Genomic DNA, 21,550 nt, shown 5'->3' on the forward strand with positions numbered 1-21,550 from the left:
GCTTTTTGCTAGCTTCTCAGTTCGTTTATTTAGAAGAGAGAGATTGGATACAGAACAAGTTTCCTCTGTGTTATGGGAACCACGCCAGTAGGGTTGGGCAGATGGGCAGAGTTATTATAAATTTACCATTTTATCTTCTGATTGGTTTAGTGCTGACTGTGCAATGGGACTGCACAGAACCAAGAGGATGTAAAGGCCCTTAAAGGAGCTGATAGTCTGTAGCTTTAGTCCTGCATTTGGACCAGGGGCTAAGGGTCTGATTGCATAATGGAGGCCTATGGAGTTTCACCTTGCACAGTCTACAAAGGGCACTGGAGCAGTGGGATCATGGGGATAGGTGTCATTGGCTCCAAGCCTGTATTGCAATCCGTGTGGGTGGACTGCTGCCCTCATGTGGAACCCTAGGGCCGTTTGCATACATGCATCACAGTGGTGGCTACATCTATACATCTTGTGAACTAAAGCCCGGATCCGGAAAGCTATTTCGGTGCCTACCTTCCATTGGCTTCCATAGGAGTTAGGCACCTGAATACCTTTGAGGATCTGGAGCCAAGCCCCTGTTCCTGCAACTGCATCCAAGTAGGTGGCTTCCTGTGCCTGTAGAGAGCCCCAATGTGACCCAGTGGCACTGGTATAGGATTCAGAAAATGTGGGTTCTGTTTTCTGGCTCTTCCTCTTGCCTGCTGGGTGATTTTGGGCCAGACACTTCACCTTTGCATGACTCAGTTTCCCTATCTGTAAAAGGGGTGTAGTTCTTTTGAGATCTGCTGATGAAAGTAGTGTATAAGGGCTAAGTATTATTACGGAGTTCTGTACAGGTGCAAGGGATCCACTGGTGCTGATCCTGTGGCCAGACCAGGGCCTAGGAGTGAAGCTGCCAGTCACATTTTGCTCCCTTCCCCAAGGAGGAACTAGGAAAGTGCACAGCCACTTTCTCCCAAAGACGAGAGGAGGAACGAACTATCCAGCCAGAGAGGGAGGGAAATGTTGCTCAGTGGTCACCTTCTCCCCACACTACAAAGGTAGGTAGAGCTGTGACTTGTTGGGAGGCTACTGGGGGCAACACATTTGTTGGGAAGCATTGTCTGTCTTCCCCAGCATCCTCTGCAAAGGGACAACTGCTTTCTTTCCTCTCAGCTTATGGGATCAGTGTTATCTCCATGGGTTTAGAAAGTGGAATGCATTTACCAAGACTCCCTTTGCGTTAAGTAAAGTAGCTTGACATGGCCAAAATGTATACTGGCCTGTTCATCTGTTTTTCTCTAAAAAAGTCTGGTTTTCATTACTTTTCAAGGCTAGAGAAGCATTTTCCATTGCAGTGGCTCTCTCCACCTCTCTAAGAGCCTGTGTTCCTGTCTGCGTGCAAAGACACTGGGACCTACGCTTGCAAAACAGAGATTGACGCTGCAACCCCCGAGGAACCTGCCTTTTTACCTGGTCCATAAAATCCTGTGCCGAGCACGGGTGCTGTCGTGGGGTAGCTAAGATTGAAAGGAAACGTGCAGTCCCAGGCAGTTCAGTTGGTTAGCATGTCAGTGGGAGGGGGCTTGCCTGGATGAAGTAATTCCAGGGAAGTGCACTCATTCATTAAAAGGATCAGCTGATGCTGTGGCAAACAACTTCTCCACTAGCTGAGCTGTGAGGCATCTCTCTTCCCACAGCTGAAACTCATTAACACAGTCCGTATCTGGCTCTGAAGTCTGGCCCCCACCTCCCCAACCAGGTTTTAAAAGCCTGGCTGCATAGGCTTTAGCAGGGCGGCGCCCCCTGGTGGTACCCGGCGCGCGCTGCCGCCTGTAATGTGATCCCAGCCATTGCCGATTGGCCCCGCGTCGGCCTTTGGAAGGGCTCCTGAGTGCGGCGGCGGCGGGAGCTGCCACACGCTCCTGGGCTGGGGCTGGGGCTGGGGCGAGATGGAGCCCAAACTTCTCTCCTTAGCTGTCCTGTTCCTGGCCGGGCGGTGCGGCGCGTCCCTGCCCTGCCCCAGTCGATGCCTTTGCTTTAAAACCACCATCCGCTGCATGCACTTGATGCTGGATCACGTCCCCAGGGTGCCTCAGCAGACATCGGTCCTGTGAGTACCACGCTGCCTCCCTCCCTCCCGCTCGCTGAGCTTCCAGCTTCTGGTCCACTTCGTGCCTCTCAGGCCGGGCGCTTCACCTCCCTCCGCCCCAGCTTGGTTGTTGCAAGACAAGAGCGTGACCCAGGGGCTGGAGCAATTTGAGCAGGGGCAGTGGGGAGCAATTCCAGGGGGATTCCTTAGAGACATACTGGGCGGGGGGGGGTGGCTGACCCCGGGGTCCCTGAACGATTCCACAGGAGTCTGGTAGCAGAGTGACTAGGTGGGGGTTGAGTGATCCTGGGCGCAGTGGCATCCCCCAAGGGGAAGGTGAGCGCTGGCATTCCTCAGGGGGGTATTCCTGAAAAGGGCTGGGTACATTTGGGCAGTGAGTGCTCACTGTGGCACTCAATTGGTAATGAAAGAGGTGCCGGGGCTCAAGCAATTTGTTTACTTTCATAACTGACCTGGCAAGCCCAGAGGTGCCAGGGCTATGAACCGCCAAGCCTAGGGGTGCTGGGCTCAGCCCTTGGCACAAATTAAGCACTGGGCATTGGCATATCCCTGGGGGAATCTCTAGAGCAGCAGATCAGAGGAGCTCCTGGTGGTGGTGGGGGACTCATATATTCCAAGGGGAGATGTGTGAGGTATCCAAGTGAGAATGACTGGCACATCATAAGGGGAGTCTTCAGTGATGGTGTTTGGGGAGGGGTGGGTTTGAGTGATCTCAGGGGATAACTTATTCCAGAAGCACCCCTGGAATATAGGGCTGGGATGAAAGATCCCAGGGGGGAATAGGAGAAATCAGGCTGGGCGTGTACTTGAGGTAGTGGGCGATGGATGCATTTCAGTGGCTGACCTGGGTGGGTGAGGGTGATTGTTAATTGCAGAGGCTTACCACTGGGAAGGATTGGAGGTTTGAGGTGATTATATGGCTGGAGGAGTTTAGATTGGAGGTAAATTATTTGAAGGATGAGAGAAAAAAGAAGTGTTTGTACTTGTGTGGAAACAATTTCATTTGTGACAATATTGATGCCGAGAACTGCAGCAGCTCCAATGAGCTCTTTCCACTGTCAGGAGTAAAGGTAGAGATAAAAGAAAATAATCAAAGTTGTGTTGACGTGACAGGAAATGACCAAATGCATTGGAACAGATGGAGCTTTGACTATTTTGTTGGCTAGGGCCACGTTGCTGGACTGTTTTTGCTCCCTGGTTATCTCTCTGGAGATAGGACTGCAAAGCAGCTGCTGATGTTCTCTTGTAAGGTTGGGCTTTGTTTAGTTCCTCCCTGTGTCAAGGCCAGGATACCCTTTTGTCTAGTCATGAAATAGGACTGGCAGGTCACTGCTTTCCAACCAAATTATCACACCCAGTAATGGTTTTTCAGCTTGATTGCCCTTACTGTCATTCGTTAATGTTCCCATATCCAATTTTTGCTCTCCTTATGTTTGGAAATGTTTGTATTGTTGGAGTGGAAAATGATCAAGTAACAGACTAATAGTTACAGCAGCATGAGATTATCAAGGTGGCTGTTATTTCAGAGTGTGTGTTTGCAAGTGATTACATTTTTAAGCCTAAACCTCTCTGTGAACTGTTTTAAACCAGAACTAGCTTATGATTTTAACTGATTACAATTGCCATGGATAAACATGATCTGCTACCACGATAGTTTTTGCACAGGAAACATGAGGATCTGTTTTCAGATGCTATTATTTTCCCTTTAGAAAACATCTGCTAGCCTATCAAGACCTTAGTCGTCATTGCTATTGAAACTGTTAAAACAACAATGAAAAGCTGACTACAGCTTTGTCAGAGACGGAGAAATTAAGAGCCAAGTGGCAGTTGTAATAAATGGTTGAAAAGATTAAGGCTGAAAATTTCAGGGAATGAACAAACTTTGATTTGATTTTGTTTTTGTAAAAACTGGATTAATCTCCTTGAATGCTGTGTGTTACTGGAAGTTGCTAAAGATTCAGGTTTACAGCTGTGACACTATGATTTGCTCTCTTAAAGTCTCTTCACTGCGGATTAGATCAATAGAAAATTCATCTTGGCTCACTTATTTGCTTTTCCTAAAGCAGGAAAGAGCAATGCCCAACTGTGACACCTACTCACACCTAACTGATGCCAGCTCTGATTAGAAATTGTCTTCTGCAGTAATCCTTTGAGATTAAGTATCTACTGAAGCAGCATTGTCAGTGGGCAGTATAATATTTTATATTATTTACACTGCCGGAGGCACCAATCTAGCATAAATGGACAGTAAAAAAGACAGTCCCTGCCCCAGAGAGATTATAGTCTAAGGCCCCAATCTTCAGTGTCCTTGGCCTCCTTGTTGTGGTATGACTTCTGTGCAGAAGACAGTGAGACACTGCATGGGTACAAGGAACTGCTTGCAGGATCAGAGCCACTCTGCAGGTGCAACTGAGTGAGGATGAGATAAGAGTGAACAATTTATTAGAAATGTGATAGAGGATGCTGAAGAAATATGTTGTGAAGAATACTTTGTAAAGCTTCCCCTTCTACACTGAGATGGTTTACAACTCTGGTGATGGAGAGAAGGCCCAATCTGTACTAGGTAGAGTTCAAGACCATAAAGGACCATTAGCTCGTCTAGTCTGACCTCTCGTATATCACAGGTCATAACACTTTATCCAGTTACTCCTGTATTGAACTCAAGAACTTTTGTTTGACTAAAGCATTTCTTCCTGATAGGCATCCAGTCTTCCCGTGAAGACGTCAAGAGATGGCAAATTCGCCACTTCCTTTGGTAACTTGGTCCAATGGTTAAACAACCAATGGTTAGTCGTCCTCGCTCTTAGGTAGCTTTTAAAGGAGGGCATTTGGTCCTCTCTTGTGATTATTCTACATGGCCTGTTATAAAGGAATAATTATTGTTTTGCACAAGAAGAACTACATAGAGGGATGTGGAGACAATTCTCTAAATAGACCTAGAAATTCAGTTAAAGCTGTTGGGATTGACAGATTTATTTTAAAGCCATTTAAACCAATTAAGTGATACCAAAGGATTACAACATAGTATAAACAATATCTCGAACTCCCTTGACATGCCACATTTAGATAGTGAGAAGTGTTCTCAGAAGGAATGGGCAGGTCATCTGAAAAGAGACGAAAAATGATACAGGGCTCTTTGTCCTAAAGTTCTTGGCATATGTATACATTGTGCAATTCTGTGGTAAGTTTCATGGTCTTGGATATAAAATGTGAATGTTCATAGAAAAAGTTCATAAATAGTCTTAAAAAGCTTCGCCTGAGAGAGCCATGTTAAATGTCTATGTTCAAATTACCTTTACCAACTGCAGTTGGTAAAGGTAGTTTGAACATAGACATTTAACATGGCTCTCTCAGGCGAAGCTTTTTAAGACTATTTATGAGTTTTTTGTTACTTCACGTTTCCCTTACTTTATTAGTAGGTTCATGTCACTCGCTTGGACTAAGTCAATCTTATGTATTAATTGAAAATGTTTGCTTTGTGTGTCAATTGCCAGCTTGCTCTTGCACCTCCTGAAGAGGGTGAGTGAACCATAAAAAGAATAGCGATCAGTCCAAAAAGAAACTCTTCCAGCTCAGAAGAATAACTTCTGCTTCCTCAAGAATAAAATAGGATTATATGTTTCATGTTTGCCAGTTCTCATTCCAGCTGCTAACATATTGGTTCCATTGGACGAAAAAAGATTTTCCCTTAATATGTCTGGTGTTCAAATGCTCTGTGTTTCATGCCTGTATGCTTTCCACCTGACACGGCTAAAGATGTTATCTAGTTGGGTCTTTTTTAGTTACTTGAACTGGAAAGCTTCCTTCCTCCGTGGTGGTCATATAAGAATTTTACAGGATTCTTGTGAAAAGTGTTAAGTTGGAGAAGTGCCTAGAAGCTCAGACTGGCTCAGTATTGCCTTTCCTGATTTTTTTTAGTTCTGCTTTTAAAGTACTGTGCTTTGTAACTTGATATACAAGATATAGCAGAAATGACCTTGGCCAATATTACTTCCTTTCCTTGTCCTCAAAATCAGCATGACCATTGTAAAGGGTGGAGGTGTATGGGTGGCGCCAGGGGGGAAATAGATGTGTTATGTATATTGATTTGGGGATGGGGTTTTGAGCCCAGTAATTCCTGCACCATATAACAGTAGGCGCGATGTCCAAACAAATGGCACCATATGCCTCTTTAAATATACTCTATTGTATTCTCATGAAGTTCTGCACATTTATTTGGTGTGATACTGGCTATGTTCTGGGTTTGTTGGGATTTGGGGGGCATGTGAGGTTGTCAAATGCATATCAAGAAAAGGATGATTTAATGATGAATGCATAGAGATCTTTACACAGGGTATATCGCTAAACAGATGCATGGTGCTACGTACAAAGACTTTACCATGGCTAGTCCTAAGCTCCCAGGAATAGGAGATGTCATGCAGGATTCCTGTTCCTCAGTATGCGTACTTGATTGCAGAAGCCTGTTTCTGTACAAACTTATGGGTTTTGCTACATATATATACAGCTCCTGTCTTAGGGTTCTGATGGCTTCTGCCATAAAAGACAGAGAGGTCCACTAGAAGGTTCCTAAGCAATTCAAAGGGATATGCCTCAGTTCCTATATAATACAACATCTGAAAACTACAGATCAAAATGGTAGGGAAAAATCCTTAATTATTGTGGAGATGAACTAGAAGACCTAATACATATTTTAGGTCTAAATCCTGCAACTGACTCTGCATAGGCAGCCCAAATGGGTTACGTCCACACTGCAGGTGGGAGTGTGCTTCCCAATTCAAGTAGACAGTTGTGCTAGCTCTGTTTGATCTAGTGTGCTAAAATAGTAGTTCAGCCAGGTTAGCATAGGTGCGGGTTGGGCTAGCCACCCGAATACAAACCCGTCTTGACCCCTGCTGGCTAGCCTGAGCCGCTGGCTGTTGCACCGTTTGTAGCATGCTGGCTCAGCTCAAGTAGACAGACGTGCCAGAAGTGCACTCCCAGCTGCAGTGTAGACATGCCCATTGATTCTGTGCAGGTACACAGTTCTGTCTGTACTCAACAAATTGTAGGTATGGGACTTAACATTTCCCGATTCTGTTAGCCAGCTCCTCAGCTGTGTAGATTGGGTTAGTACCGTTGGCATCTATGGAGCTATGATGATTTATGCCACTTGGGAATCTGGCCCTCTGTTTCTATGCAAACAAGATCGAAATGACTGTAACTCTTATTTCCTAGTGGATGCAATATGTTACTCCACTAGGAACATTTTAGATGAAAATTCAGCATTACTGTATCAGACTTGTTATGTAATGGAACAAAAATGACACGCTTCTGGATCATAAATGATTCTGGAATTTGGAGAAAGTACATTGCTATTAATGCCACAGATGGCAGTGCACTTGTCATAGAGACTGGAATAAAAGGGTCGGGACCTATAGGTCCCGTATAAAAGCTGCCAGAATTTTATTTGTATTTTATAAATAAATCACACTGAGCTATAAATATTAGTACATGGGCATTCATTTAAACATAATATATATTCACATTAAAACCCGCTAATGTTGAATCTTAAAACCCCTAAGTGTATCGGTCAATCCTCTTTCTTAAGTGGAGCCTGTGGCTCTTCCTCCAAATGTTACTTAAAGCTCCCACACTGGATGAAGTAAAGCATCAAAGAAAAGTAGAGGCCTGTTCCCAAACACTGTCCAGCAGACCAATTTCCACTCCCTAACCTGCCCTATGTGGAAAAGTTCATAGCAAAGGTCTCCGTATCTCTTAGAAATCTAAGATTTCATTCTCCCCCTTTCTTCCGCCTGGCCATTTCTTTTCTAAGAAGACACCACAGTTGGGTTCAATACCCTCATTGACCTGAGGTGAAAGCTGACTGTCTGTCTGAAGAGTCCTGTAAAACAGTTGTCTGGTTTGCTGCACTTGCAGCTCCCATGAAATGTGCACCACTGACACTTCTGAAGTGCAGCCGGTCGTTTGTGAAGAGCAGAGAAAATACTTAGGAATGTCGCTGAAACAACAGTGAAAAGTCTAAGATCACATATCCTTATGCACTGTGCAGCCGGATGTCTCATCTATATAAAAACAGAGGCTAGCTGAATGGTAGTGAAATTTTAACACTCCACAGGAGAGTGCTTTTGGTACAGAAAGAAAACTAGTTTCAGCTAAACAGTCTCATTTATCTGCACTTGTAATGTAATATATTAACTGCCCTCTCTTATTTTTGTTTGCAGTGGGGATGTGTTACAGGAATTTGAATGGAGAACAATTATTGTTTTTAATAGGGAGAAGTGCATTTTATTTTGTTTTTATGTTGATTACTGGAAATTACTTAAACAATATCTTTCATTTTATACCATTATTCAGTGACTGTCAATTACCATGCTAACCAACAATAACCTAGAATAAGATAAGGAGTACTCGTGGGACCTTAGAGACTAACCAAAAGAATAAATGGACACAAATCAGATGTCAAGAATTATAACATTCATAAACCAGTCGGAGAACACTTCAATCTCTCTGGTCACTCGATTTCTGATCTCAAAGTGACTATCCTTCAACAAAAAAACTTCGAAAACAGACTCCAACGAAAGACTGCTGAATTGGAATTAATTTGTAAATTGGATACAATTAACTTAAGCTTGAATAGAGACTGGGAATGGTTGAGTCATTATATAAAGTAACCTATTTCCCCTTGTTTATTCCTACCCCCCCGCACTGTTCCTCAGACGTTCTTGTTAAACCCTGGATTTGTGCTGGAAATGGCCCACCTTGATTATCATACACATTGTAAGGAGAGTCATCACTTTAGATAAGCCATTACCAGCAGGAGAGTGGGGTGGGGGGAGAGAAAACCTTCTGTAGTGATAAACACCCATTTTTTCATCTGTATTTTCCACAGTATGCATCCGATGAAGTGAGCTGTAGCTCATGAAAGCTTATGCTCAAATAAATTGGTTAGTCTCTAAGGTGCCACAAGTACTCCTTTTCTTTTTGCGAATACAGACTAACACGGCTGTTACTCTACATCTAGGATTTGAAAGATGTATCTTATTCTAGTTTCAAACATTGTTCTAATGAATTTATTAGTAATTAAACTTCTGTTTGCTGTGTATTCCATAGACTTCAAGGTCAGAAGGGACCATCATGATCATCTAGTCTAACCTTCACATTGCAGGCCACAGAACCTCACCCACCCACTCCTGCAATAGACCTCTGAACCTCTGGCTGAGTTACTGAAAGCCTTCAAATCCATGATTTAAAGACTTAAATTACAGAGAATTCACCATTTACACTTGATGTCTGCTCTGTTACTGAGTAAAGCTTCATGTACAGTTGGGGCCCACTTCAAAGAGGGATTGGCTATTTATATGGGTAAAAAATATCAATATCCAGAGTTGTTAAACTTTTAGAGGAGATATAAAACCTTGTGCTTCAGGGTTAAAACAATTTCCAACCATTAGGGTTGTCCCACCTCTGTCTACTTCATGGCTTCTTGTACCTTCTTCTCATGTTGGCCTCTGTTGCAGATAGCACGGTGGATTGGACGGAACATGGGTCTGATCCGGTATGGCAGTTCCTAGGTTCTGATTTCTTAAATACTCTGTGCATGTATCCCTGTGAAACTGATTCTTAGTTCCACATATAATGGATCAGCCTCTTTGTCTGGTAAACTAACCCAGTGGCAGAGATTAGCATGAAGTATGATTGCTGAGGGGGTTACTGTGTAATAGATTTTCATTCTGATTATGTCCATCGGAATATTATATAATGTTACAGTAGTGCCCAGAAACCCTAGTAGGGCTCAGTGCCCATTTGTGCTAGTGGCTATATGAATACACAGGAAGATATGGTCACTGCCCTGAATTGCTTACAGCCTAAGAAGTTTTCAAGGGTAGAAATGCATTTGGCTGCAAAAACTGCTGGATAACTGCTGTCTGGTTTGCTTTGTCCTTGTGTGTTTATATGTCAGAACCCCACTCCCATAAGGATTAGCCTAACAGAAGGCATCTAACAACATGTGGAGGACACTGACTCTGTTTCCTAAAGACATCTGGAATGCCATTGTCAATGCTCCTTTGTTAAGAGAACTAAAACTCAGTTACTGACAATGAAAATCGCCAAGACTAGTAAATGCGCACAGATTCCAGGTGACAGATCCACTTCAGTAGTTCAATAAGTTATTGCAGAAGGAATTACTTTGAGAACAAGAAGTGCTCATGTGATCGGAAGACCATGGGCATTCAGAGACCATAATGAACACATCACATTAATGTTCACTCGTTGATTGGTATCACGTTTTATATTCACTTGGGGTTTTTATTCATCTGGGCTTTTTTAATTAAAAGGTAAGTTGTAACTAACCAATGAAGTCAGTCATGTGACAAGGGTATTGGTATTTGGAGACCTCACTCAGGTCATGTGACTGAAATCAAGGGCTGGAAATCAAGCTGAGTTTCTTGCCAGCACTCTTGTGTAACAGACTCTTATTACAGTACTTATATGTATCCTGTTCCTAATGATTTCTGACAACATTCAATCGGTGTTTAAGTGTTATAAATTTTTTCGTTAAAAATCTCTCTATTAACAGGAATTACACTGTCAGTAGAAATAGTGGAAAGAATGGCTATAACACTGAGGTACATCTGCATTCAGCTTTCTAACAAAAACATTGCATTTTTGTCAACAGTTAGGTATTTTTTGTCAACACTCTTTGAAAATGTATCTTTCTGTAAATCTTGTATTTAATTTTTGGAGGGTGACAGTGGAAAATCCTAAGTATGAACAATTTTTGCTTTATAGCATATTTCAGTTGAAAAATTTGCCTTGGGGAATCATCAAAATGGATCTGGTGCAAAAGTCTCTGGTGTATGTTGTTGTGATTGTATTATCTACTGATAACTCATTCAAACTTTAAACAATGGCCCAGTTTCACAGTCTGTAGTCTGAGACTACTGAAATAGAGTTCCATTAGTCCTGGAGCCAATGCATAGCATGTGCATAGATCATAGAAACATTTTGTAGGAGAATGTTGGAGGAGGTTGCCTCCAAATTCCAACTGTTTGTAGGAACTGCAAATAGCATGTTTGTGCAGCATGGTCTGGTATGCTGGAATTCCTAACGGGAGTAACCCTTGATGTCCTGTGGTACTTGTTAGTAACTTGACCTGTAAGGGTAAGTACAACTTGAAGGAAATCTCTTGGAATGCTCACAAAGAAAAGTGGGACTGGAGAAGAAAGACGTGCGCACACACAAAGGCAAAGGAAGTGGGTGCTAGAGGTGAGAACGTATCTTGCTTAGTTTCTCTGATTTATATAGAGTAACAAGGACAGAAGCACACCTTAGGCCAGGGGTGGGCAAACTTTTTGGCCCAAGGGCCACATCTGGGTGGGGAAGTTGCATGCAGGGCCATGAACGCAGGGCTTGGGCAGGGGGTTGGGATGCGGGAGGGGGTGCGGTGTGCAGGAAGGGGCTCAGGGCAAGGGGTTGGGGTGCAGGAGGGGTGCTGGGTGTACAAGGGGGCTCAGGGCAGGGGGTGCAGGGTGCAGGAGGGAGTGCGGGGTGTGGCAGGGGGTTGGGGGCTCAGGGCAGGGGTTTGGGGTGCAGGCTCCGGCCTGGTGTCGCTTACCTTGAGCGGCTCCAGGGTGGCAGCAACGCACAGCCGGGCTAAGACAAGCTCCTTGCTTGCCCCGGCCACGTGGGGGGGGGGGGGGGGGGAAGAGGAGGCAGAGGACTCCGTGAGCTGCCCTCGCTTGCGGGTACCTCCCCCGAAGCTCCCATTAGCCATGGTTCCCTGTTCCTGGCCAATGGGAGCTGTGGGGGGCAGTGCCCGCAGGTGAGGGCAGCGCGCAGAGCCTCCCGCTTCCCCAGGGGCTGCAGGGACCTGGTGTCGGTCGCTTTCAGGAGCAGCGCGGGGCCAGGGCCGGGGCAGGCAGGGAGCCCGCCTTAGCCCCACAGGGGTGGCAATCCTGCAGGCTGGTTCCGAAGTCCTGATGGGCCAGATCCGGCCCGTGGGCCGTAGTTTGTCCACCCCTGCCTTAGGCCCATTGTAATCAACATCTGTTACAAGCAAGGCTGTCCTTAAAAACTTCAGGTCATTTTTCAAAATACGCTGCTGTAGAACATTTTTCATTTAGGGGAGGAGAATTTCTCATTGTGAGTTCACCTTGTGTCTCATCTGTTTGCAGAGCCAACTACCCTATAACCTCACTGTTGCTGGAAGAATTATTCTTCCCACTTTTGCTGGATTCTAGTGCATCTCACAACCTTTGTGTTGTTACCACTGTATTTATACTAATGCAGAAATTTGGACAAAACCTATTATGCCCAGCTCTTAACAGTTTTACCCCAAAGTATGTCTGCAGGGGACTGGACTAGATGATCTCTTGAGGTCCCTTCCGGTAGTACGATTCTCTGATTTGTGTGCACAGATGATCATCTAGGTATCTAACTGAGCATTTGCATGAATGATTACCATGCTTGTGCACAATTTCTTAAAATCAAGCCCTTGGAATGTAGTAAATCCAGGCAGGCATGGCTTTGTAGGGGAGGTGAATGAAAACAGATTTCCATGGAGGTTTGCTTAAATCCTTGAAGAGCCTTACTTCTTGAGCTCATGGATTGAATTTGGTAGTCTTTAGTATCTGAATAAATGTCTCAAATGCAGGACCGGCACTAGGCACCAGCAAAGCAAGCACGTGCTTGGGGCTGCACAATTCCAGGGGTGGCATTCCGGCCACCTTTTATTTTGCTTGGGGTGGCAGAAAACCTAGAGCCAGCCCTGCTCAAATGCACTGTCCGATTTTGGTTGTAGTTGATATAGTCATCTGAAGGTAGAGAACAACCAAATCCTTGAAAGAAAGTGCTCACTTGATGAGTTTCAAGAGTAGGCAGAACGAAAGAATCTTCGACTGGGGTGAAAAGAGCTCTTTTGTATGTCAGTATTGACGACACCTGCTGTTGGTTCTGTGGAAGTTCGTGAGCAGCAGGCAGAACAGCTCTGTTGGATTTGGAGCTTATCTCCCTCAAACTATGTAACATTTGGCTGCATCATGCTGATGTTTGCAGTGAGTTTTGAGCAGTGACAGAAATATCTTTTTATAGAGCTGCATCTGAGTGATGCTGGGCTGTACCACACACTTCTAGCCAAAGCATCCCTGTAGCAGAGCACGTGCCAGTCTAGAAAAAGTACATTTAAACTGTATTTAAGGAACAGCTTGGCAGGCATTAGAGGGATGCTTATATTTTTGCATAAAATAGTGTCTGTTGTGACTGGAATGCAGATTACAGGATCCAGCATGATTGATATGGGTGACTTCAGCAGCACTTTGGCCAGCACTGGAATAAAGAGTTTGGGTGAAAATGTTAAGAATCAAGTCAGCCAAACATTTTTTTTTTTTTTTAATTCACGAAATGCATCACCACACAGAAGAGCATTAGTTGTTCCTGGCCTACTTAAATCATCTCATTATATTTGTGGTCTGGAGTAGGATTAGAAAAATCAGTCCATATGGCAGTTCTCTTCAGCCTCAATTTACACCTAAATAATTGAATTATTCAAAACACCTGAATGATTATAAGTTGATTTTCAAATTCCATTTTTTATTCATTTTGCTGCTGAATGGAACGCTTAGCCCAATAATAATAATAAACCCATTTTTAATAGAACACTTAACATTTACTTAGCCCGTTCTTTTTTTTTTTACTTTGCCTGTAGCACCCAAACAATGTGAGAAATCTAGTGTTTTTGTTACACCACTCCAAATACTCTCTCTCATATAACCTGACAGTTCCCTTATTTAATCAAAAGGTGGAAAGAGAAAGCAGAGCTCCTTTAGAATTGGTAGCTAAATAAAATCAATACAGATTGCAGTATTCCAGTGTGGTATTATTATATGACAGCATGAAACAATGGTTTTCATTTTTGTCTTCTCCCTTTTTATCAAGTAACTTAAATTGATCCCTACAGTTAAAAGGAAAGATTAATAAATTTTGAATCTGCAGTTGACACTAATTATGTCTGCGCTGTGAGCAAGCGCGGCAGAAGAAAACACCGTTTACTGCTCCTGAGAATGTTTGACTGTTCAAAAGATGCACGTGTCCATAATTATGGGATGGTTGTAAATTATGTCCTGGAATCCATAGTGGCTTTCTCACTAATGCTGCCTTGTTGGGGACTAGCAGACACATTGTTGGTACAGACATATTTCTTTGAATGGTCTTCGAGATTGTTTTCAGTACTCTAGGGTAGTGCTTCTCAAGCTATCTGATGTGGGGGACCGGCAATTTTTTTTTCCCCAACGTGCGCGCAGACCGGCAGCCGATGGCTCGCGGACTGGACCACCACTTTGAGTAGCACTGCTCTAGGGGACCTGCCTTTATAAATTGCACATTGACTTGCAGGTTGTGAATAGTCATTGCTTCCCCCCTAACAGTCCCAACACTACAGGGTTGGGAGCTAGTGGTTCAGCATGTCAGTGTCCTAATCCAGCTTGTTGGCTCATTGAAAACATTGCTCCTCCCTTTGGCCTTGCTCACACCAGTGTAACTCCCTTGTCATACGTGATACTACTCCTGATTTACATGGATGCGATATCCGAATCGAGCCTTTTGTCTCAAGTTACTTGATGAGCCAGGTCTGTTGTGTAACAATTTTCTGACTTCAATTTTGCTAGATTAAGGATGACGACACAGACTTTTTTTCATGTCGAAAACCGGTTTCTATGAGTTCCTCTCTACCTGGCTGTAGAGGTACTCTCTACTGTCAGTAGGTTGACTTGGAATGAATAGGCAAAAAGGGAGAGAATACTTTCTCTCATTCTTCTACTCTTGGGAATTCTCAGACAATAAGTACCACATTTTTATTGTTGCAGAATTGAACATCTTGATGTTTACAACCGACCAAGTATTAAACTGCTAGTAGCTACTGTATCTACACTAGAAATTCTTACAGTAGGTTTCCGAATTAGGAAAATACCATTGGTTTAGCTTTTTGTTGATGACAAACAAATATTTGAAAAATAATTGAAAGAGTTTTGTAAAGGCTAACCATAATCCTACAACAAAAAAAAAATTACTATTAAATGTTTTAATACTGCTTAGAAAAGTTTTAACTGTTATTTTTGGCAAGAAAATCCTGAGCTTTAAAAGAGCTATAACATAGCAATACTCAAACTTAAAAAGTATCTTTTTATAAAAAGAGGGGAAAAAAAGGTTACTAAATTATCTTGGTGGAAAAGAACAAATGGGAAAAGTGTCACCTTGGATGCAAAAGACATTTCACTGAACCCTTCTATCTTTCTTTGAGTCTTAAAGGGCTTGTGTAATTCTGAATTATAATAATATGTCGATAGACAGTCTGGATAACCTTTTCAAAAACTTAACAGACTTAGGAGCCTTAGTCCCATTTTCAGAAGTGAACTTGTCATTTAGGAGCACAAGTTCCATTGACTTATGCTCCAAAGGGCAAGATTTTCAAAGGTGTTTAGGAAGAGCTGGGCAATCTTTTTTTTCTGTGCAAGTAGCTTATTCACCAAAATTATTCATAAATTTGCCAATTTTTTTAAGGCAGGTGCAGGACTTAGATGATTTGCAAAAAACAGCTGGAGGAGGAAGAGGAAATGATACAGCTGCCATCTTTATCCTGATATGCTCCTGGGATGTGGAAAACCCAGGTTCAATTCCCCTCTGCCTGATGTGCGTATGAGAGCTTCTGGGGCAGGGCTCTCTCAGTCTCTCCTGTTTGAAGCTGTTCCACTTTTTAAAATGAGTCCTCTCTGGAGCAGGGACTTGGATTTGGGTCTACTGCATTCTAGGGGAGCGCCTGGACCACCAGCTGATAGAATCATTCTCACTCTTACAATTCATAATCCTTAATGATGGGTCTCTAGGGAACTACACTTATAAGTGGCAAATTGAGGGTTAGGCTGAGAATATGTACTTCTTCCCCCTAACAATCACTGGAGGGAATTCATACAAAAATTTAAAACAGTCTGATACTGCAGTAAGTTTCTGCATGTCACCCTCCATGCACCAGGGCATTCCTTTAGGCTGCTGGCATCAAGTCCCTGCCCGAACAGCTGACTTGTACCAGGCAGTATCTTCCACAGGAGCTAGCTCAGGGTCAGGACCTGTGTGCAGATGGCTTTGGCTTCCTGAATATCTCGCAGGACTCTCAGTGCTTGGGGTGGAATACCATGTTCATTCTGCAGGAGGACAAGATCCGCTTCACAGATGGGAAGGTAAGGGAGACAATCCACAGAGGAATAAATTGCAGGGTTTCCCCAACTGTTCCCCCCCAGCTTTTTCCACAGGGTCTACCTGGTTGAGATCACACAATCTAGGCCCTGCTCTAGTACTGTGAGTTTGGTGGAATCTACAAAGGCCTTCATTCTGCTGTGATTTCACTGGGCAGCTGAAGTTCTTTAGTCTTTTAATAATAGATTGAAGTATTACCATCTTCAATTGTAACTGCTCCGATTTACACGGACAATGCCAGTACAGTTTAATTCTGTGTAGTATCATTAGGATCAGTGGAAAAGCTACTGTTACAAATTCTGTAGTACATTTACTCAAGCCTGTTTCATGCTGATGTGACTAATTCAAATGGCTTTTGACAGCAAGTTTGTAATTTGTTGAACCTGTTTTTATCACCTTTGTTTTCCTATTATTTCTCCACTAATAGCCCATGCAAGGATTTATCCTCTCAGATGGGTTTCACCAACTTTATTTGAAATCCTAGCACCTGATTTTAATGTTTTCTTTGCTTTGCATGGTTTTCTCCTTTGATTTTATATTAACCTGTATGTTCAAGATTGTGTAAATCAGAGATAAACACCCTCTGTATATTTCTTCCAGGTGGTTTGCTGAAACCCTGAGAATGTAAGTGCTTCCTTAAAAATGTAGTGGTAGGAGTGGCAGTATCTGTTACCTCCAGATGAAGTGAGCCAGCTGCTTGTAGAATGTCTGTTTAATTAAGAGTTTCTGTTCTTTTTTTCTTCTCTTTATTCTCCATTTCAAGTTAGAATTGTGGATAGAGCTGGTTGAAATATGACGCAAACAATGTATTCAGTTGATCCAGCCTTAAATTTCCTATAAAGATCAAGCCTTTGACTGACTAACATGTTTGTAATACTTGTTTGACAAATAGATATTTGTAAATATATTCCAGGCTTTGGGCTGTGTTCAGCATTTGTTGTTCAAACTTACCTAAGACTGTTTACCATTTCTGTTCAAAGAATGGGTGATCTAACCTTTAGAATCAGGAGGAGTGCATCAAGAATCCAGTGGGGAATTGCAGCTATCAGAGAGCATGGGAGCATCTTGAGGAGTGTAACAATCCTCTCTTAGGAGCATTGCCTAGTGGTCACGGCTGCAACTCCCGACTGCCGAGGGCATTGTGGGGAGTGGAGCCTGGGCCCTCCCATTCCACTGGGCTCCAACTCAGGGCCCTCTGGGCTACTAGTAGGCTGACAACCAAGGCTGCTTAGACTGTCCTCCCTGGGCCTCTTCCTCTCATCCCTCCCCCTCCCCCCCGCCCCGTGTCAGCTTAGTCCAACACTCTTCCCTGGCGTGGAAACCCAAACCATGATAAGTAAAGGGGGTTACCAATGTCCAAGTTCCACAGGATACTTCCTTTTCTGGTTATTTCTGGGGTGGGTCCTCCCTTCCCTCAGAGAGATCCCCTTTGGGCAGCTATGTCAGAGTCTTAGGCTCGGCTTGGCTTGGCTTTGCTCGTCTCGGCTCTGGCTGTGGGCTGCAAGTCTACTCATGTCCAGCTCTGCTACCCAAATAAGCTAATTCCCTGCCTTTTAATTCCTCCAGCAGATGGAGCATTTGCTGCAGGTGTGGTGGTATGGGGCTGGCTGAGCCCAAAATAATCCCTTAACCCCTTGTTGTCCAGTGTGAGGTTTGTACACCCCATCACAGGGAGAAAGACATAATATATAAGCAAGGCTAGTAAAATTCAGGATGCTTTTGATCTTTTTCCTATCCTGTTTTATAAGAGCATTATATTTGGCTTTCTACATGAAACATAGATTTAAAAATAGTTGGTTTCCTTCCTGGTGGAGGGAAACAGAGCAATATAAAACAGGTTTGTTAGCCATCTAACAGACTGCATAATAAAATTGTATGTGTCATGTTCACACAAGTAGGTCTGGGCGCTTATGTGCACACACGTTCACATTGACTTATGTCCAGCATGTGGGGCTCAATCAGGAGGGGGAAAAGGAAGGAGCGGGAATCCCCTCTGGGCTTCTGTAGGCAGCATGGCTGGAGTGGGTTTATCTCCTCCTGCTGCATGTGGGCTAGGGCCCCGAGATCTCAGTTGGTACATGGACTATGGGGTGCTCTGCAAGGGATGAAGTTGGGGAGATGCATCCTGGGGACCACTTTCCCCATGTGAATCACAGGGATGTTGGGGCGGGGGCGGCGGCGGCAAAACCTACTGGCGCAGGGTGACAAGCATGAAGAATTGGGGAGGCAGGCCAAGAGTTGATTGAAGTTGTGCATGCTGTTACAGCAGAAGTTGTCGCAGCAGCAATTCAAGGGTTACAGGGCGCTCTAGCCCACGCAGAGACAGACCAGGATGATGAGGTATCTCTAGGACCCAGGAGGAAGAGCACAAGAATGGCAAAAGGCACAATAACTACTGGCAGGGGCAAACTGGAAAGACATCAAGGAGTGGTTGAAAGGCATGCAAGTTGAAGGGAGAGAAGCATGACTGGCATGGCTGGGGAGAGCATGATGCTGCACACAGGGGAGAGCCTGGCAGTGGGGGGACAGGATGGCGGAGATGGGAATTTAACCCCTTCTCCCCCATCACTGCAGTTGGGGATCTAGAGGGGAGACTGGCATGACATGGGGGAATTGCCTACTGGGAAAATAAGCAACATGTGGGGGAGCAGCCACTTATCCCCCCAGCCAGGGGTTTGACGTGTCATTGGGTATTACTTCATCCTATAGACACCACCATATATTTTACATATCTGCCAAAAACATGGATTAAATCCAGTGCTTTCCATTTTGTCATACTAACACAAGGTGAAAAACTGCATTACTGATGAATGTGTGCAGTGCTACTTAAGAGTGCAGTCACCTACTCTTGTCCCCGTCATTTGACAATGGTCAGAGAGCCAGAGCTATATTCTACTTCTGTATATAATTTAGAATTTTCAATTGGAGATTCAGATGCAGGATTGCTTGGATTTTGAACATTTTACATTGTAGTGAAACAGAATGGGGGTGAAATACAGAAAATATTGGCTATGCAAAATAGCATACTTTCTAAATAGGATTTTTACTTATATTTTCAATAAGTCATCAACAACTCTTTAATCTGGTGTGTATGTCTGGAGTATGTAGGGGCTGTACAGTGTGTCAAGGGACTTTGAGAATGGGTCTTTGTAATCTCTGTAAACTTTTAGAACTAAGTGTCTTTTATAGGAAAATATCTTGTTTTCTCCTTGCATTTAGTGTGTTTGCATGCCACATGTATATCCTGTATTATGTGATGGTTTTATTTTTATGTTTTAAAGTAATTTTAAATTATTTGCTATTAAACCACCTTTGGGGTAGAACAGTTCTTTCTCTAATAGATTGTGCTGGGCAAAATTTCTTGATCATTATGCGTTTTATTTTTTGTGATACATTTTACTTCAATTTTGTTTTAAAAAAGTAAACAAAAACAAACAAATGTTGAACAGGTTGAATGAAACATTTTTGTTTAACCCCAAACTTTTTTTTCCCAATTTTTTGGTTCAGTCACTGCACTGAAAAGTTGGTTATTCACAAAGCTCTCCTAATAAACCCAAGCCACTGGCTTCCCCTCCACCCACCCAACCACAGCAATGTAAATATATTTGGTGTACAAAGTCACAGAAGAACTCGCATCAGCAGTTGAAGTCACTATTGACCTACTACAGTTCCAGTTGATGATCAATAGATATTACTTTACTGCACAGCAACAGCAGAAAGAAATACAGTACCCTATTGAGAACTGGCTTTCAACATGTAAACCCAGCTGATGGCTCTCAGTTATAATAGATGTCAGAAAGTGACAGGCGCTCTTCTACATTTGCATTAATAATGTTCCACTTGACTGGGAAAACTCCACCCTCCCATCAAATTACTAAGCACATTCTAACTAAGTGCATCCAAGTAGAGAGAAAACTAAAGGAAGATAAAATTACTGATTATATTTTTTCCTCACCTTCTGCTTTGACATGGTACATGCACTGCCTTATGTGATAATATCAATTACAGTACGAATGAGCTCTTGCAGCATGGCCCAAAAGGCTATCTCTTAGGGAAAAACCGAATGTATTAGAGAGAGAACATGGTCTCTCTCGAATTTATTAGCTAACTTTTCTTTGTCTGCATTTGGTAATCACACTTTAAAATGTTGATTTTGTTTATTTGTTAACTCTTGACAGAGTAACAGATGAATCCACAGCTCAACTTTATCTTTTGGAAGGTACTAGACTTGCAGTGGTGGGCAACCTGCAGGCTGCAAATGGCCCGTCAGGGTAATCCACTGGTGGGCCACGAGACAGTTTGTTTACATTGGCACGGCCGCCCGCAGCTCCCAGTGGCTGTGGTTCACCATTTCCAGTCAATGGGAAGCGGTGCAGGCCGCAGGGACGTGTTGGCCACTACTTCCTGTAGCTCCCGTTGGCTGGGAACGGTGAACTGCAGCCAGTGGGAGCTGTGGGCCGCCTTGCAAATGTAAACAAACGGTCTCGTGGCCCGCCAGCGGATTACCCTGACGGGCCACAGGTTGCCCACCACTGTGAGAACGAGCTACAGTGAAAGGGTGGATCCAAACCTTTTTCTCCCTCCCGGTGCTGTTTTGCATATAAAACATCCCCACTTCCAGCTATCACCCTGGGATAGCTGCTGCTCTTCATTTATTTGTGTTGCAGTAGATCTTAGAGTCTGAAATTGTGGATCAGGGCCCCATTGTGCTAGATGCTGTCTCTTTGTTCCTCTCTTTCATCCTTCACCATCATAGCAAATGCGAATAGAATTGACCAGATTCTACAACCATACAACTTAACCATAGGACTAAACGTGCACACTTCTCTGCTGTGTTCGTTGCAATCTGTGTGTAAATAATTTTCCCTTAAACCTATAGCTGACATGCTCGTGTAAGATATGAACAATTTCTTTGGTGTGTGTTATGCAGAAGTTCAGTCTAGAAGATCATGCTAGTTCCTTATGGCCTTCATCTCTACGAATTGGGGTGCAACTTCCTACTTACCCCACACTTGGGAGATTTCAGTAGAAATGTGTGACAAGTCCAAATTTCCAAAACACATTGGGGATGCCAAGATACCACAGACTTGCAGTTTAGTGCATGTCCACCCATCTCACATACAAGCTTTTTGATGATGTGGATGTCGATGCTTGGGCTCAGAATCCTATGTGGAATACATCAAATACCTTCTGGAATCCACTGATCATTAGAATGATGGAGTGATCATGTGT

At 43.5% G+C, this 21,550-nt stretch overlaps 1 protein-coding gene across 4 annotated transcripts in view; it reads left to right on the forward strand.

Annotated features, from left to right (window-relative positions):
* The first annotated feature begins 1,869 nt into the window (after nt 1-1,869).
* The window catches only part of PXDNL (peroxidasin like), a 282,898-nt gene continuing 263,217 nt past the window's right edge, over nt 1,870-21,550 (forward strand). For 2 of the 4 annotated variants that reach the window (XR_012666983.1, XM_075125228.1), the window contains exon 1: nt 1,870-2,074. Coding sequence is in view for 3 of the 4 variants with exons in the window: in XM_075125228.1 (XP_074981329.1) it covers nt 1,914-2,074 (161 nt within the window). In the remaining variant the exon portion in view is untranslated. The remainder of the gene's footprint in view (nt 2,075-21,550) is intronic. The other 2 variants (XM_048840634.2, XM_075125229.1) reach the window with 1 other exon arrangement.

The sequence above is a fragment of the Caretta caretta genome, chromosome 2, assembly GCF_965140235.1.
Source record: "Caretta caretta isolate rCarCar2 chromosome 2, rCarCar1.hap1, whole genome shotgun sequence".
NCBI lineage: Eukaryota > Metazoa > Chordata > Testudines > Cheloniidae > Caretta > Caretta caretta.